The 17,797-nt window shown below is 39.4% G+C and overlaps 2 protein-coding genes across 2 annotated transcripts; both read right to left on the bottom strand.

The window, feature by feature from the left end:
* Positions 1-490: 490 nt before the first annotated feature.
* On the bottom strand, positions 491-2,852 carry zar1 (zygote arrest 1). The gene is made up of 4 exons (XM_063001262.1): positions 2,197-2,852; positions 1,092-1,184; positions 943-1,017; positions 491-855 (listed from the first exon to the last, which is right to left on the bottom strand). The coding sequence occupies exons 1-4, from the start codon at positions 2,833-2,835 to the stop codon at positions 712-714; spliced, it is 951 nt and encodes a 316-aa protein (XP_062857332.1). The 5' UTR covers positions 2,836-2,852; the 3' UTR covers positions 491-711.
* Positions 2,853-7,853: 5,001 nt separating this feature from the next.
* Positions 7,854-11,793, bottom strand: slc10a4 (solute carrier family 10 member 4). Its single transcript, XM_063002076.1, has 3 exons — positions 11,445-11,793; positions 10,754-10,964; positions 7,854-8,390 (listed from the first exon to the last, which is right to left on the bottom strand). The coding sequence occupies exons 1-3, from the start codon at positions 11,759-11,761 to the stop codon at positions 7,854-7,856; spliced, it is 1,065 nt and encodes a 354-aa protein (XP_062858146.1). The 5' UTR covers positions 11,762-11,793.
* Positions 11,794-17,797: the final 6,004 nt, after the last annotated feature.

The following is a 17,797-nucleotide window of genomic DNA, read 5'->3' as shown; positions in this document are numbered from 1 at the left end:
CCACCGATGAAGGTCTAGAAGATGACTAACTCAAACAGCAGCAATAGATGAGCGATCGTCTCAGACTTTACATCTACAAGGTGAACCAACCAGGTAGAACAGTGGACAGTGAGTGGACACAGTATTTAAAAACTCCAGCAGCACTGCTGTCTGATCCACTCATACCAGCACAACACACTAACACCCCACCACCATGTCAGTGTCACTGCAGGGCTGAGAATGATCCAACACCCAAATAATACCTACTCTTTAGTGGTCCTATGAGGGTTCTGACCATGAAAGGGGGGCTAACAAAGCATGCAGAGAAACAGATGGACTACAGTCAGTAATTGTAGAGCTACAAAGTGCTTCTATATGGTAAGTGGAGCTGATAAAATGGACAGTGAGTGTAGAAACAAGGAGGTGGTTTTAATGTTATGGCTGATCAGTGTATGTTTGCATAGACAAATGAACATTACAGATCAACATGACAAAAAAGACACAAACATGACCCATTTTGCAATTTTTAATTTTTCTTTTCCCAAGTGGTTCATTGCTGGAAACGCTACTGTAAACAAAAACCACAGTACTAAGCACTCATCCCAGGCCTGTCTTGGGACTGATGTTTAAAGCAAGGTGTAATTGAGGCCCTGGTTGGAGATCCTCATCCAGACATTGGGTGTCAGTGGCAAACCATCCTCAGGATAAATTCTGTGCAGGAAAAACGGTGTGCTATATGATGTACTTGAAGCTGAAAGTGCTGTCACAGGAAAGCCGTTTGCCTTTACAGCGACCACACAGGTCTTGACGGTGAGGCCGTTTAGGGTCTACGTGGCGTGCTGTTCCAGGACATGTACAGCGTGCTTTCTTGCAGCCCTGAAACATAAAAAAAAAAAAAATCTATTAAGAAACGGGATTCTGTTGGTGCTGCATTTAAAACAGATGAAGGGATGACGAGTTTACCTGGCAGGTAATGTCTTCCACTCTGTATGGATTAAATGCCTTCTGACATGTCCTGCAAAACTGTTTGAAGTAAACCTGCAAGACAAAATATGACATTTGTGAGTTATGTTTCAATGTGCAACTATAAATGTGACAAGCCTGGTTACTACCTTGTTTGTGCCCTGAACACACCACACATAGGCACTCTCCCATCGCAGGTTGCACTCTCTGCAGTGGTAGTAGCCATATTTCTGCTCCAAAAACTAGTGCATAAACAAATAGGGGTAGGAGTTAGTGAACATGTAATGCCACGGTTGGCCAGAGCCTGCTTGATTTGTAGTGACTTTTCCCTCTTAGATGATGAGTGGACCCAAGTCATGCCAGCCACAAGTTTTTCCTCACTGTAGGGGGTCAAGCATTCAGTCCTCTAACATTTCCTTGGTGTACACTACACAAATGAACCACTGGTCAAGAGTGTCAATACAAGGTTAATTATGTTGTGGCATGCCGCTCAGGTGGCGCAGCAGTAAAAACACACGCTGGAACCAGAGCTGGGATCTCGAATACATCGTATCGAATCTCAGCTCTGCCTACCGGGTAAGACGGAGCGGCCACATGAACAACGATTGGCCTGTTCAGATTTGGGCAGGACTAAGCCGTATGGGGCCTCTCTCCAATGACTGGTGCAATTGCGACTGCTGGCTGATTGATGGCGCCTGCACAGAGATGAGAAAAGAGTGCTCTCAAGGTGTGTCTCTCCGTATCAAAGTGCAGGTGATAAGATGCATACGGCATGCTGCCCACGTGTCGGAGGGGGCGTGGGTTAGCTTCATTCTCCTCAATCAGAGCAGGGATCAGCATTGGGGGAGAGGAAGCATGATGCAATCGGGCAATTGGACGTGCTAAAAAGGAAGACAAAGGGTATACAATTATGTTGTGGCATCAGAAGTTGGTAGTTTGACACATTTGTGGTAATTTTTAAAGTATTAAACAGCACTCGCAGTCAGAACAATGTTTTAGAAGAATGGTGTTCCATCTTAAATTTGTTTTAAATCCTGTCTGGCAAAAAAACTAATTTAAAACAAACTTTCCTTTCTCCTTCATACGTTGAATTGACCCCTAGATGTAGGTGTCATGAACAAGGTAGGGTAAGGCCTACATTTAAAAAAAAAAAAAACATGCAAGTAGCCCTTAAAGGCTTCCTACCACAAACTACCCATAAACATTAAACAGAACCAAGGAACAAGGTAAAGTTCACAGGTATAAATGGCTTACCTGAAAGCGTACCCTCACTTTAGACTTCAGCTCCTCCTGTCCGCTTTTCTCAGTCACGCTTTGACTTTCATCAACCGCTTTATTCTGCTCGTTTTCATCGTTTTTACCAGGACTAAGCTTCATTTTTGATTTCTTGCTGCTTTGGGCTTCTTGGCCTTCCACATTGTCTTGCTCCTCACCCTCCTCCTCCTCGCTTTGCTCCTCCAGCAGAGCAGCCAGGCCGCGGGTAGCGATGGGTGAATACACGGCCTGAGTGCGGGGGAATCGAACCCCTCCACTCACCGGGCTACCCAGGGTCTGACCCTCCGGTCTGCGCCTGCGCAGCGCGTCCCGGCGGCGCGCGGCCAGAGTGCGCGGTCCTAACGAGCACTGCACCGAGGCGTCTGCGCGCGGGTTTACCTGCACAGCCACATCTCTGGTGTTTGCTTTGCGCAGGCGCGGTGTGAGGTTCGGGTTGATCTGAGAAAGAATGGATTTAAGCTGTGCGCGGTGGTAATTATCGAAATAAGTCTCACCGTTTCCATACACACTCAGGTAGTTTTTCTGCCGCCACCCCTTAGGCTTTGGGCATCTGTAAGAATAAGGGTTGTACGAGGAATAAACATAGTTATTAAGCGATTCGTTTCCGTACGTAGCCATTTTTCCACTTAGCCAACTGCGGCCGTTTCAGAGTGAGTTAAGTAGGCTGCCAATTAGAGTCAGGTGTGCAATTACAGCCAAGTAATGCTGCGTTCACTGGCGCTGAGCAAAGCCCTGTTCTCCAGTCTAACTAGTTTAGTCTATGAGGTGGACTATGCGGTCCAAGTCATGAATTGCCTTTAAGTTATTAGATGCTGTATGTAGGCTTACTTTTTTGGCTTTGAGTAGACTTCTCGTAAAAAAAGAGATACACATTTTTCATACATTTATTATATATTAGCCATAAACCCATATAAATAGTTCCACAATGTATCTTTTATTAAAGCAATAAGCCACCAGAGACTGTGCGTTACTGCGATTTTATCACGGGGAAGGATGTTTTGAAAACGTCTTTCCCCGTGATAAAATCTCAGTAACTCGAGTGGCTTATTGCTTTTATAAAATGGCGGTCAACATAAAATATAATAAAATACAACAATGTTTAATTTATAAATGTTTTTATTTACAAAAACACTGACAAAAAGCATTCTTCCGCGAAATCGGGGTAGTCCGTTAACAGTGTTGCTAGGCAACATGAGGGCGAATAACATTCGCAATAAACATTCCTCCACAAACGCTATTACACTATTTCTTGGACGAAACACCCGCTTAATGATTAGGATTACTGTTTATATTAATCTGGACATTTCCATGTATAGTACATGACTTAAAATAGTGTTCAACCAAGTTTGTACTTTTTCTTTTCAGTGGCGTATTAATATGCGTGTGCGTATGTAGGGGATTTTACAACGGCTTCGAACGCGGCTCAGCCAATCAGATTTTAGGACCAGAACAATCCGTTTTATAATGATTGTTATAAAACGGATAGTTCCGGTCCTAAAATCTGATTGGCTGAGCCGCGTTCGAAGCCGTTGTAAAATCCCCGATAAACGCACACCTATGACCACCTCACATCATTCCATATTAATACGCCACTGAATCGAAAAAGTTAATGTTATTTTCGCCCTCATGTTGCCTAGCAACACTGTTAATCGAACTATTTTGCGTCGCGGAAGAATGCTTTATTGTAAGTTTATACACAATAAATACATTTATGAATTAAACATTGTTGTATTTATTATATTTTTTGTTGACCGCCGTTTTATAAAAGCAATAAGCCACTCGAGACCGTGCATTACTGTTATGATTTTAGCACGGGGAAAGAAGTTTTAGGCACTCCGCTTCGCGTCGTGCCAAAAACGTCATCCCCGTGCTAAAATCACAGTAATGCACGGCCTCAAGGGAAGGCCACAGGCGTGGCAAGGGAAGATGTTTTAAATAGGGGTGGGGCTGCCTACTGAATCTAAAAATTTAAAGCAACACAATTGAAAAAGACATACACAAACACACAACACACAGGGGGTGTGTTCGAAAACCTAGGGAGCTGCCTTGCTGTCTTACTGTCTACATAGGCAGCTGCCTCAGTAGAGAGGATTCTAGTAAGTCAATGACTTATAAGTCAGGTTATTCGAACGCACTACTTAGATAGCGCTTCCATCGCGTTTAGCATTTAGCATCTTGCCATTAAAAACAATTAACTGAGGTAGCACAGCGCTAACGCTAACGTCAATATAACATTTCCCTTCATGTACCGATAATGGTTACATTTCCTGACAAGCCCGAACTTGCAAATAAAAACACTCGGCACAAGTTTATACAAGTTAAAAATCAGTAATATTTTATTTACGTTTAAAAATAACTCCATTCGCTTCTCCGACCCGTCAGCAATGTTTATTTTTCTGTGAGAGCCGACCCGCAATGAACGCTGTTGCCTTGATCACTAAGGACGCTTCCGATGCTCACTCGTTCTTGAGCCAAAATAACATTGAAATATGAAGATGCCTCAGAAGTGAGGATTTTAAGGCATCTAGGATTTCGAACAGCCTCCTTCTCGGGAGCGCGCACAGGATGACGTAAAATGCTGCCTATGTAGACAGCACACTAGCTTTTCGAACACACCCAGGGACTGAAATAAATAGCCCAAACAAACAATAACTTCTTGGCAGTCATTCTCCTGGCTGCTGTCAGGTATTATACAACAGTTAGTTCCGACCTTACAATCTGATTGGTTGAGAAGCGTTCTAACCGTGCTGATATTCGTGATAAGAGCACAGCCTTTTCACACCACAACTGTATTACTCCGCTGATGCGTTGCCAGTAACGACAAGCTTCATGCACTCAAACGCGCACGCAGGCGACACAGACCTTATTCCCGATCTCGTTTTAAATCCGTTATCTGATACACAATCTAGCGCACTGTGTAGGGAACATAAATCCGCGATCTGATACACAATCTAGTGCACTATGTAGGGAACATAAATCCGCGATCTGATACACAATCTAGTGCACTATGTAGGGAACATAAATCCGTGATCTGATACACAATCTAGCGCACTGTGTAGGGAACATAAATCCGCGATCTGATACACAATCTAGTGCATTATGTAGGGAACATAAATCCGCGATCTGATACACAATCTAGTGCACTATGTAGGGAACATAAATCCGTGATCTGATACACAATCTAGTGCACTATGTAGGGAACATAAATCCGCGATCTGATACACAATCTAGTGCACTATATAGGGAACATAAATGTGTTTGTGACGCGAACAGTTAGCAGCTCATAAGAGTTCTGTTATCATCCATAATCCTTTGGTGTGTGTGAGAGGTTTTTTATTTCCTTTTTTTCCCTTCGGAGGTTCTTGCCTTTTTCATCTTGTTGTTCTTACCTCCCTAAAATGAGTTTTTGCAACTTGGGATATCGCGAATAACATCACGGCTGTGATGATCTACGGCACTCGCCTTCGGCTCGTGCCTGCGACCGAATCACAGGCGTGGTGTTATTCGCCATAACACACTCCCTCTCGTGTTCTATTGCTTAATTGAACAATCTAACATGCATTGTACAGCAGCAGTGTTATTAGTAGCCTCATTTCCTGGGTGGCACGGTGGCTCTGTGGTTTGTACTGTCGTCTCACAGCAAGAAGGTCTTGAGTTCGATCCCCAGGTTGGAAGGTATGGGTCCTTTCTGTCTGGAGTTTGCATGTTTTCCCTGTGTGTGTGTGGGTTTCCTCCAGGAGCTCTGGTTTCCTCCCACAGTCCAAAGACATGCAAGTGAGGTCAATTGGAGATACAAAATGTCCTTATTATTAATGTACGAATGCCCCTGACTAGGCAATTTACTGTTTAAATAACATAATTTCTCAACATATATATTTACCCAATAGGCTACATCATTTAAAAATTCTGTCAATGATAAAAAAAAAAAAAAAGTATTGGTGCAAATTAAATAAATGAGAGCTTTTATAAATAAATGAGTAGACATTTAATTTAGTGCATGATGAGGACTGCACTGTAAAAGTTTTTGATTTTAATGTTAAGGACTTAAAAATGTTATGTTTTCACCCCATTACGGTTTTTATGTCATTATGGGTAAACTGTAATTTCTATTAATTAAAAATAAAATTAACAACAAAAAGACAAGGGTTCTGAATACTTTTGGAATCCACAGTAGGTCCCAATAGGTAATGTTGAGAAAAATAAATAATATTTGCTGTAAGGTGATGAATCATGCAGTGTTGAGGTCTCCCAGCTCCAATATGAATAATTTGTCTGATTGCTGTCCTCCAGTGTGAGGTTCTCCCAATGTTTATGTGAGTTTTTTACAGGTACACTTGTTTTTTTTCCACCTTCCAGAAAGGTGTCCCTGTGTTAACACATTTGTTTATGATGCACTGTGATAGACTGTTAGCAGGTTTATATTGTATTCCTGCCCTTGCAGGTTAGGGTCTGGGCCCATTTAACCCTAACTGGTATTAAGCAGTTACTTAAGATAAATAAATAGACAAAGGATATACTTAGGTTGCACTGTGAATTTATTTTTACAACTCACATGTTTATTACCATGACATAACATTTCAATAATGGATGAAGAACCAATTGTCACTTTTGCATTGCACATGTCCTGAATGTCAAGCTGTCCAGGTGAAACCACATACCCCTGTAGTAAATAGTATATTCAAACAGAATACCATAGAAAACTATATACGTACTATACAATTCAGTATAGTAATATTTTGGGACTTTCATTTGTCTCTTTGCCTTACTTTAAGGTTATTGACTTCTTCACCTCATAAATTATCAGTTTCTGTAAGTGGTGAGGCAAACCATGTGTATAACAATAAAGGCAGCAGTTGTCCTGATACTTCATTTGTATACGCATGTAAATGTGCATTTATTTACACTGAATAAGGTACTGCATATGGCATTTCTTCCTCCCTGGAGTAAAACATCCTGTACAAACCCCATTTTCAGAGAAGTTGGGAGATTTTGTAAATCTTAAATCTTATAATAATATTCTTATTCATAAATATGTTTTTTTTTTTAGCAAATTATGTCACTGTTACAGGCACCCTTTCATATAGTTCTTTGTTTAACCCTCTTCGCCTTTAGCATAGAACAGTTTCTAAAGCCTTTCTTGAAGTAGCCTACAATAATACATTAAGTAGGAGTTACAGTCAGCATACCATAAACTTGATTAACATCCCATTCCAAAATCATCACAGACTTTCTCGGTAAAGGCTTTTAAAAGATCTCTTATGAATATTTTCTCCTTGTTCATAGTGAGGATTTTAAACAGGCTTTAGCAAAATTTAAAATATATACATACAAAAAATGTATAATGTTTAAGGATCATAAAACAAACATTAGACATTTTAAAACAACCAAACTGTTATGTAACATTACTAATAAATGTAAATGTAAAATAATCCAAGTATAGCAATTGGGAGAGGTTCTCAAATCTTAGCTGCTATTTTAGCAATATGATTCAAAAAATGATTCAGTGTTGTTAAATCAACACTTCAGGGGTCTCCAGAGACTGTATGTGATAATTTAATTTAATCCACTGCTACCAGCGATGGCATGGAATGGCAGAACATATTGCACAGGCCAGATGTTTTTTCCTATTCACTGTCTTATAGAGGTGTGGGGCTTTCTAATGCTTCCTGAGTCTGCAGCTCAAAGGCATTGGGATCACTCACAGTCACTGAACCATAAGCAGCATCGAATGGCCCATCCTCTTCTTTTAGTGTTTTATATGTAATGTTGGTGTCATCATCATCTTCATTGAGTTCCTGTTTCCGTAGCACCTCAGTCCTATATGCACGGTAGACCAGGATGAAGATGCCAGCCTCGGCTGCCTGGAAAAGTGCATAAAGGAGTGGGAACATGTACATCGCCCCCATGAGCTGTGGTGGAAAAGCCAGTTTTAGTATGGCAGTGCAGAGCTGAACATTTTGGCAGCCAGTCTCCAGTGACACTGTGCGGCAGCTGTTGGGTGGCAGTGAAAAAAGCATTGCCATGCCATAACCAGCTGCATAGCCTGCCATTGGCATTAGTACAGCCACTACATATACTGCAGGAGGAATGGTTGCCAGCAGCTCAGGCCCCAGCATGACCCCTGTCATGACAAATAGCAGCAAAAGTGTGATGAGCATGAGCCACAGTGACACCTGCAATACAAACGGGAACACCAGGTATAGTGTTAAACATGGCTGTATGAAAGAAAAAAAAACATAAAACCTTTTAAATCTGATCATAAAAATTATCTAATAAATTCTGCCTAAGCAAATACAAAATTATTGTACCTGACAGTGTCAACAGTCTTGAATCAGTTCAGTCTAATAAAAGAAAGGTAACCCTGGGCTCACAACTCCAGAAGTCAGATCTCCCAACTATTGAGCTATTATTACATGTGTAAGTTCTTCTCTATAAAGATCTGAAGCTTACTGGATTTGGGAAGGTCTGGTTTAGAGCATCCCAATAAAACTGAATCTAAAACTCTAATTTGAGTTCAAATTAGAGATTTAGTATCACAAAAATAAAGGCATGCTGAGTCAGTACTATTTATCAAAGAGGACATGAGCAAGATCACAGAAGTAACAACACCATTTGCTTTTATTCAATCTTCCTAGTGTACGCCACTGCCCCCTCCTATGCTGTTAAATACAACCACACCCTTTTATTCCTTTATCATGCTTCCCCTCCCTCATCCTTTCCCTCCCAGTTGCTATATCTGTCACTCACCATGGGTTTCTTATCATTTTATCAAACTGTTCTAAAGATGAGGCGGACTGAAAAACAATGCTCCTCGGCGGTTTATTAAGTTGCCTTTATTTTTTTTTGTCTGAAGTTGCTTTTGTATTTTAAAGACTGCATTTTTTGTTTATATGGTGAAATTTAAATCACTTAAGATGAACTCTCAGATAAAAAAAAAGTTTAATTGGTATAATTTAGAAAATACCCTGTGAATTTTAACTTAAATTGTCCAAAACTAATCACTGGGAAATCTCCAAAATTACACATTAAAACTACCTGCATGACATAACCCATTAAGCAGAGCCATTTTAAGCTAAAATATTTAATTTTTGTACATCTTTTAGGGTAAAAAATACAAAAAAAGTATTTTTTTAATTTAATAAAAACCATTGTGATCCGCTTTATTAGTTAATTGAATAAACAAAGTATTTCCATTATGCTTTAAATTCTGCTTTGTGGTGACAGAATCTCAGTCATTTTTTTTCATATTATGCTGTAGAACAATGAAGTCTAAATGGAGTAGGGTTGTGCAGTCGCAACATCTAAACAGGTGACTAGATTAACACAGGAGGCTTTTGTCAAGAAAGCAGAGCAAAGCAAAGCTCCACTTACTTGCTTACTTTATAATAATAATAATAATACATTTTATTTATATAGCGCTTTTCAAGATACTCAAAGACGCTTTACATAAGACAAATAATCAAAACAAATACGTACATACACCATACAAATCATAGAACAATGTAGCAAGAGTCCACTAAAATCAAGAATATGTATCTCTTTTAGAATTAACTGGTTGCATTTTGTGTGCAAGTGGCAATTTTGATTTTGAACAACTAGTGATTTAAGATCTCAGCAATACCTATATGAGCAAAAGAGAGTTCAATTTTATTTATATTCAAATATTTATATTTCATTATATTTATTTATGTACTTCTCATGTCATTGTTATAATTCAGGATGGTCCCTTTAAAATTGCCCCATAATTAAATTCCTATTTGCTCACTGCAATCCAGCATATGCATTTTAAGCGTCCACTGCACACACTTTACAGACCATTTAATTAAGGGGTGTTTACTTTTCAAGGGAAGGCTGGAGCTTATTTAAATGCCTGAAAGAACAAAAAGATGCTTATTAAAAAAATAAACATGAAGGTCATTGTTTCCAAAACCAATTTGTAAGGTGAACTTGTCAGACCACAGCACGTTTTAAAATTGGTCCATCAGTCTATCTCAGAAAAGCCTGAACCCAAAGGTTTTTGCATTGTGTAGTAAATTCTTAACCTGAACTCGGTTCAGGTTTACTGACAAAGGTTTTCCAAAGCATTCTGGAGCCTATGTGTTTTATTTATTACAGAAACATGTCATTTTTTAATACATGGCTGCTGAGGGATCAACAATCACAGGCATTTAACATTAGTTTTCGATCTTGCCCTTTATGGAGAGAGATTTCACTAAGATCTCTGAATCTTTTAATAGTGTTATGGACTGTAGATGACCATGCATTGAGAAACAATTTTCTTAGACTGTTTGACTATTCGTTCACACTTCCCATCCTTGCACGTAAACAACTAAGCCTTATATTAACCCCTCATCTCCCGTTATACTCAATCATGATATCACCACCTGTTACAACTTTTTTGTAATTGGGTTTGCATGGTAATAAATTATCTTTTCTCTTTTGTACATTTCAGAAACCCATAAGATCTCACATACTGTACTTAATGGTAAGATGGTGTACTTATTTAACATATAGTAGCATGTGATTTGGGTGTTACCTTGAGCACAATGTCGGCAGCTCGGGGGTAGAAGTACCTGAGAGCCACTCCCAGTCCAATAGGGATGAGGGTGCTGCATAATGTGAGTGTAACAGCACCAAGTGGCAGCAGCTGCACCACCGGCGTATCAATCCACGGTCTACTGTACAGCCACAGACACAGCGGTAACAGCACCAGTGCCAGCACTGTGCTAGAGATGGTCATTATAACACTGCACATAAAAAACAACCACAGTTACACTGTACTAATTCTCACTCATCTTCAGTTAGTGCTTTACAACTAAAACCTGATCAAACTAGGTTAAATTATTCATTAACCTTTGGAAGCAGCCAATTACTTTGATTTTTTTCAGTTATATGATAATAAAGGATTATAGTCTACATTAAACAAATACATTTAAACAGAGTAGTTAATTTTCAAAAGTAAAAAATAATCCATAATGGTTCTTTAAAAAAGTAAATATTGAATGATTATTTAAATTTGTACATAATTTAATTAACACAAATCAATGAACACAATAGTGGTTTTTAGTTTACCTAACTTCAGCAGCAGCTGTGTTATTGTAACATATTAATAATGTAAAAACTACTTTTAAAATTACATTAAGTAAACACTTTAATGTGTGATTAATTATAAATAATAAAAATAATAATAGAATGCAATTGTTGTTTTTTATTACTTGGATGACTACCTGAGGTTCATCTCGCCGTTAACGAATAAGGTCATGAGGTTGGAAAGGTTGCCCCCGGGGCAGCACCCGCACAGTAGCACTGCAACAGCTGCCACATCATCCAGGGAGAAGGCGAGTGCCAGTAGGAATGCCACCAGCGGCATGATGACGAACTGGCAGATACCTGCAAGCAGCACCCCAACCGGCCTGCGGACATGTTCGCCCATCTGACTGATTTCCACCGTGCAGCCAAGCCCGAGCATAGTGAAGCACAGGATGAAGCCCACCAGCACGTTCATGCCGTGGCTTAGAGGAGAGTCCCAGAACGGCACCGCCATGCGCGCTGGATCCACAGGTCCCTCAGGTACCCGCCACGCTGCCAGATCTGTGTCCGGCATCCTGTACAAGTTCGTGAATACCTCTGTGCTGGAGTTCTCCATTGCCTTCTGCGATCCTAAACGGGCTGAGAAGAGTCTGCCAAAAAGAGTCTGTCTCTGTCCCCTTCTGCACTGTCGGCCCTGCGCGTTCAGTAAAGCGCGCTCATTGTGCTGTGGCACCTGTGACGCCGGGTGCGCTGGGTGAGCAGCGGGAGCGCGCGTCCCTCACAGCTCTGACAGCTTTTCTGTGTGAGTTTGATTTCCGATCTCTCACTAAATTCGTAGGAATAACGATCTGTAACCCCGCCCAATATAATCCACCTCGTTTCTGACAAGCTGGCGAGCAGTGTTTGATTTTTTGAGCAGCCTGGGATCAGCTTGGATCAATTTACACGTTTATTCAGACTAGTAACCAATCTAAGGGTTGATGTAGCACTTGTTGGCTTTCTTGTACGTACGTAGTTGGGTTTATTTGGCTTTATTTTTCCAATAAACCTGTTGTAAGTTATCCAAGAACATAAATGGCAACTCATCTGCCCTCAGCAGATGTTGTGGTTGTATTCTCAATCTTTAGGTCCATCTTAGGAGAGCTTTGGCTCTAACAAATCGCCCAATAGACTGCATGAATTCTTGCATTTTCCAGAAATGGGTTTGTTTATAACAAAAAAGTAACATGCAGTATTTGTCATACAATGATTGAAAGTATTTGCAAGCTATATATGCATTTACATTTACATTTTCAGCATTTAGCAGACGCTTTTATCCAAAGCGACTTACACAATGAGCTGAACACGATGAGCAATTGAGGGTTAAGGGCCTTGCTCAGGGACCCAACAGTGGCAACTTGGTGGTGGCGGGGCTTAAACCGGCAACCTTCTGTTTACTAGTCCAGTACCTTAACCACTGAGCTATCACTGGCCCATATGCAAATATGGAATTCGTGGCTTTGTAAAAAGTCAAGTAAAAAGCACCTCACTTGGACTCCTAAGCAATGGGGAAAATATGGTGTAACGAATACATGTAAACTAATGTATGTTTGGAAGACCCAACGGATGTTTTCGACCCACTGTCTGTTGGTAACGGTGTGTAGTGGTATATGATGCCATCTGGTGGCCAAAGTTATTTAAACCTATTTACCAGTTAATATGTTGAATTTTTTTTTGAATTTTTTTTTTGTATGCATTTTCTCCCAGGGCCGGCGCTAGGGGGGGGCTGAGGGGGGCATTGCCCCCCCCAAATTGTGTCTTTGCCCCCCCAAGCACAATGCAAGCAACGGCTATTTTTAAAATTATCTCTGAACCAATCACAAAAATGCATTTTGTTTTACAGTGTGAAGATATTTCCTTGCTTATTCCTGATTGGCTCTTTGAGTCATATAAAAATCGGCAGACTGCCCCAAACAGTTCAGTTCGGCAGTATATGTTCTGTTAGTGTGAGCGAGAGGCAGGTATACTGGTAAACACTTTTTTTTTTACAGAATTAGTATTCTTTTGTTTTCTTCATATTTTAATTTCCCAATAATATAAATATTCTCACTCATTCCTATTTCCACGTTTGAATATTCTCAGTCTGTGTGTAGGTACATTTGTCAGCTTTGACTTAAATTTGTATTAAAGCCTTTCAAGAAATAGAGTTGTTCTATTAGTAATGGCAATTTAATTAAGGGGGCGTATTAAAATGAAATACAATTAGATAATCTTTTTTCTCCATTTACATAATCAACATGTATTTTTTAATCATTGGGTTTTAAGTTTAAGTTCGAAAACATGCATTTTTATTTCTTTACCTCATACATCACTTTAAGCCAGTATCAATAGCTTGGCTGTCATCATTCATGCACAAATCAAGCCTTGAATATATTTCTGGCTTCAAAAACATGACTATCAACATGCCCCCTCATTAGGTTTTACTGCCCCCCCAAGCAAAGCAGTCCAGAACCGGGGCTGTTTTCTCCCCATTTTTCCTCCCGATTTAGCGCAACCAATTTATCTTCCGCTGCTGACAGACACCAGATTTTGCATCCAAGGAGAGCACGCTGCTGCCCATGCATTCTTTACATGTGTACAGCCCTCCTCTTCAGGAAGCACGGATGTCTCTTCTGCCAATCAGGGTCCTTACACAGCGTATGAAGACCCCCCCACCCACACATAGCCCGGTCCCCACCCTGCAGATATGGTGGCCAATTAGTATCTGCTGCAGGCAATGCCAATTGTGCCCGCCAGATGGCGCCCAGTCGACCGGTGGCAACACCGAGCCTCGAACCCGGGAGTTCAGAAACTCGGTGCTGGTGCGTCAGCGGAATATCCCGCCAGTATATTGAAATATTGATATTAACATAGTTCTGTTTAAATGTTCTAGAAACGTTTGACTTGTTTGTTTGTTTGTTTATTGGGATTTTAATGTCATGTTTTACACTTTTGGTTACATTCATGACAGGAACGGTAGTTACTCATTACACAAGGTTCATCAGTTCACAAGGTTATATTAAACACAGTCTTGGACAATTTAGTATCTTCAATTCACCTCACGTGCATGGAAACCCACGCGGACACGGGGAGAACATGCAAACTCCACACAGAAAGGACCCGGACCGCCCCACCTGGGGATCGAACCAGGACCTTCTAGCTGTGAGGCAACAGTGCTACCCACTTAGCCACCGTGCCGCCCTCTAGAAACGACTTAAGAGGGTTTACTAAGATCTTAATTAAAAGTCACGTTTTAGAACTAATAAATTTTATTGCACAAATTCTCTAGTAGTAATGTGAAAACACATAGAATCCCCCAGTAATATGAAAAATAATTCTAACAAATAAATACAACTGTTTATACAGGTTAATGTTGATGAAAGGTCCATTTGTTTACCCCAGTGTTCCATCACCTTTCCTATTAATGAGACTTTGTAATGGTTTTGGATACTGAAGACACTAATTGTTGGAGATTGTCTCTGGTGCTGAGGTGGAAGCTGTATCATCACTCTTCCATCTCTTCCTGGGGCAGGTTGGTTATAAAAAAGTCTCGCTCCTGGAGCGCCTTTACAAAATTACGAAGACTGGACTTGTCAGTCAGAATCTCACACAGATGTTTGTAGTCCCAGGTCCTGCCATTCAAGGCCCAGTCATTGGTGGATTTGATGGCCCTCCGCATCTCAGCAGCTCTTTCTCTTGGGGAACTACTTTTCATGCAGACCCTTCTGAGGTGGACAGCAATGTTCTTCTGTGGCTTGTGGCAAAGTGTGCAGTAAACAATATCGTAATCAGCAAAGGTCCTGCATAATAACATATCAAAACGCCATTACTAACAGTGATATTAGACAGCCTTCAGTTCAAAGTGCAGAAACAAATCCACTAAAGGAAACAACAATACAAGCAAATATGGTAATGGAATAGAAACAAATTCTTACATGTCCTGATTCTGTTCAGCCATTCTCAAAGCAGCTCAGCAAAAACAGCAACTATAGCAACAGGGCAAATGTAGGAACAGTGGATGCTGATGTGCCTTGATTTTACTGCCTGTATTTATACTAAAACATTCACCATAGCTCACTGAGTGTGATAGCTGTACTTGTAAAGAACCAATCAGCTTCAGCTAAACCTCTATTCAGGTGAGCTATGATGGGGCTATTAAGTGAAATAAAAGAAATAGTCTGGCTGATTATCACTCGTTGAAAACCAGTTGACACCCGATTGTTTTTACTGACAATGCTGTATGTTCCCAATTCACTTTTCATGTCTGAGGCAGTTTTTAGTGAATAATGTAAGGGACTGTAAACGTTTTACCAAATTGTTTAGCGCATGCACCAAGTTTAGCTCTTAAATGTTCTTTCAGCCTATTAGTGTTTACTCAGCATCAAGTTTGTTCATTTTTATTGGCTGTTACATTTACCAAATAGACCAATTGATTAAAAAGAAATTAATAAAATAAACATGAACAGTTTTGTTTGAATGTTACATTGCTGTACTAGTGCAGTACAGTAGTTATAATACAATGCTTTTGCACCAGGTTCAGCTCTTTCAGCCTAAAGATTTTATTTATCAAATACACCAATTAATTAAAAAATAATTAAATAAACTGTTTATTTTCTTTTATTAGGTCTTAATTAACAATGACATGTAATTAATTCATGTAGGAAAGCTGTACAATTGGAAAAATACAATGCAATAAAATTTTTTTGCATTTGTATTGGTTTATTCACATTTCTAACCTTGCCTACACAGTCAGACTCAATAGATCAGTACAGCAATGTAATATTTAATAGGAACTGATATTTTAAATGAAGCCAATGTTTAATTTTGATGTCGGCTGTTGAAATTGACTGTTTATATAGAACGATGACAAGAAAAAAAGAATGAGAAGATTAGGCTTTAGTACAGGATTGGGGGGTGCAAAAGGGGGTTAGTCTCCATTTTAGCAGAAACAATTAACACCTTTCCCACATTCTGTCCTTCCCCCCCACCTCTAAAATTAAGGTTCTCTGCAGCAGGAGAAACAATGCTTCTATCATTCTGTTAAAATAAATCTTCTACTCTAATGCAAAAATTTAAATGAATTATAGTTAATTGTACTTTAATACAAGTTGTAGAGGTAATACATTCAAGTAAGAAATGTATACAATGATCTCTACCCCTGGGTTTTACTGCACAAATATTCTTCTATTGCAGTAATGTGGAGAGGGAAACACATAGAATACCCGCAGTCATATATGAAATAATTTTAACAAATAAACACAAAGGGCAAACGTTAATGCAAAATGTAAAGTCATCAAATACAGCTGTTTATACAGATTCATGTTGATGAAAAGTGCATTTGACTTTCAGTGTCTCACTTTACTTAAACACAGTAGAACCTTGGCTGGTATAAAAATAAATTAACTGGCTGAGGTCAATCTAAAAATGTCTTCCAATTACAAAGCCTTTGACAATGTTACTCAGTTTATTTGCTTTTTAAAAATGTGACCACTTTGTTAAACTGAATAGGATCTTGGAGGCAGTATTTGGAACACAGGTATAAAAAAATATATGACATAAATCAAGCAATGTTAAGCAATGTGTATGTGCTGTGTAAATCATTTACTTATTGATCCATCATCTACAATATGAACAAATCACAGCTTGGAGAACATAGTACATGAAATAGGGCATTTTATTTAGAATTCCTTATAAATACAGTACAATACAGTACTTCAAAAGTTATTTTGCTCCACTTACTAGGAGACAGAATCAGCAGTTTACCTGATCAGAGCACCTGCTATGATGGGCAAAACAAAAGAAATGGCCTGACTGATTATCACCTGATTGCTTTTACTGACTGTATGTTCTAAATCCACTTTTCATGTCTGAGACAGTTTACAGTGAATAGTGTTAGGAACATGTGAACATATGTTTTACCAAATTGATGGAACTGTTCAGTGCAAACAGTGAATGTTTCAGCCTACAGAGATTTACTCAGCATCCAAATTTGTTCATTTTTATTGGCTGTTACATTTACCAAATACACTAATATACACTATAAAAATAAATAAATAAATAAATAAATAAACACAAACAGCTCTGTTCGAATGTTACATTGCTGTACCAGTTCATACACCTTCAATGTTCTAGAAAGTACAGAAATGGTTTTCTGTGTATTTATTAAAGATTCTCTTTAATAGGTCTTAATTAACAAACACATGTAATTAATCCATGTAGAAAAGCAGTACATGATTTAGGCTAAGTCTTAAAATTATCATGCTAATTTTTGTTTATTTTTAACCCAGCCTACACAGTCAGACTCTATGGATCATTACAGCAGTGTAACATTTAATAGGAATTATTATTATAAAAAAAAAGCCAATTTTACATTTTGAATGTTGACTGTTTAAATTAAACGATGGCCAAAAAATAAAATAGTTAGAAGATTAGGCTTTAATACATAATGGGGGGTGGGGAAGGGGGGGGGGGGGGGTTACAGAGGGGGCTTCATCTCCATCCTGTGAACAGAGGCTTGGAGGCAGTATTTGGA

The sequence above is a fragment of the Trichomycterus rosablanca genome, chromosome 9 (genome assembly GCF_030014385.1).
Source record: "Trichomycterus rosablanca isolate fTriRos1 chromosome 9, fTriRos1.hap1, whole genome shotgun sequence".
In the NCBI taxonomy this organism is placed as follows: domain Eukaryota; kingdom Metazoa; phylum Chordata; class Actinopteri; order Siluriformes; family Trichomycteridae; genus Trichomycterus; species Trichomycterus rosablanca.
This window is presented reverse-complemented; position numbering and strand designations above follow the sequence as displayed.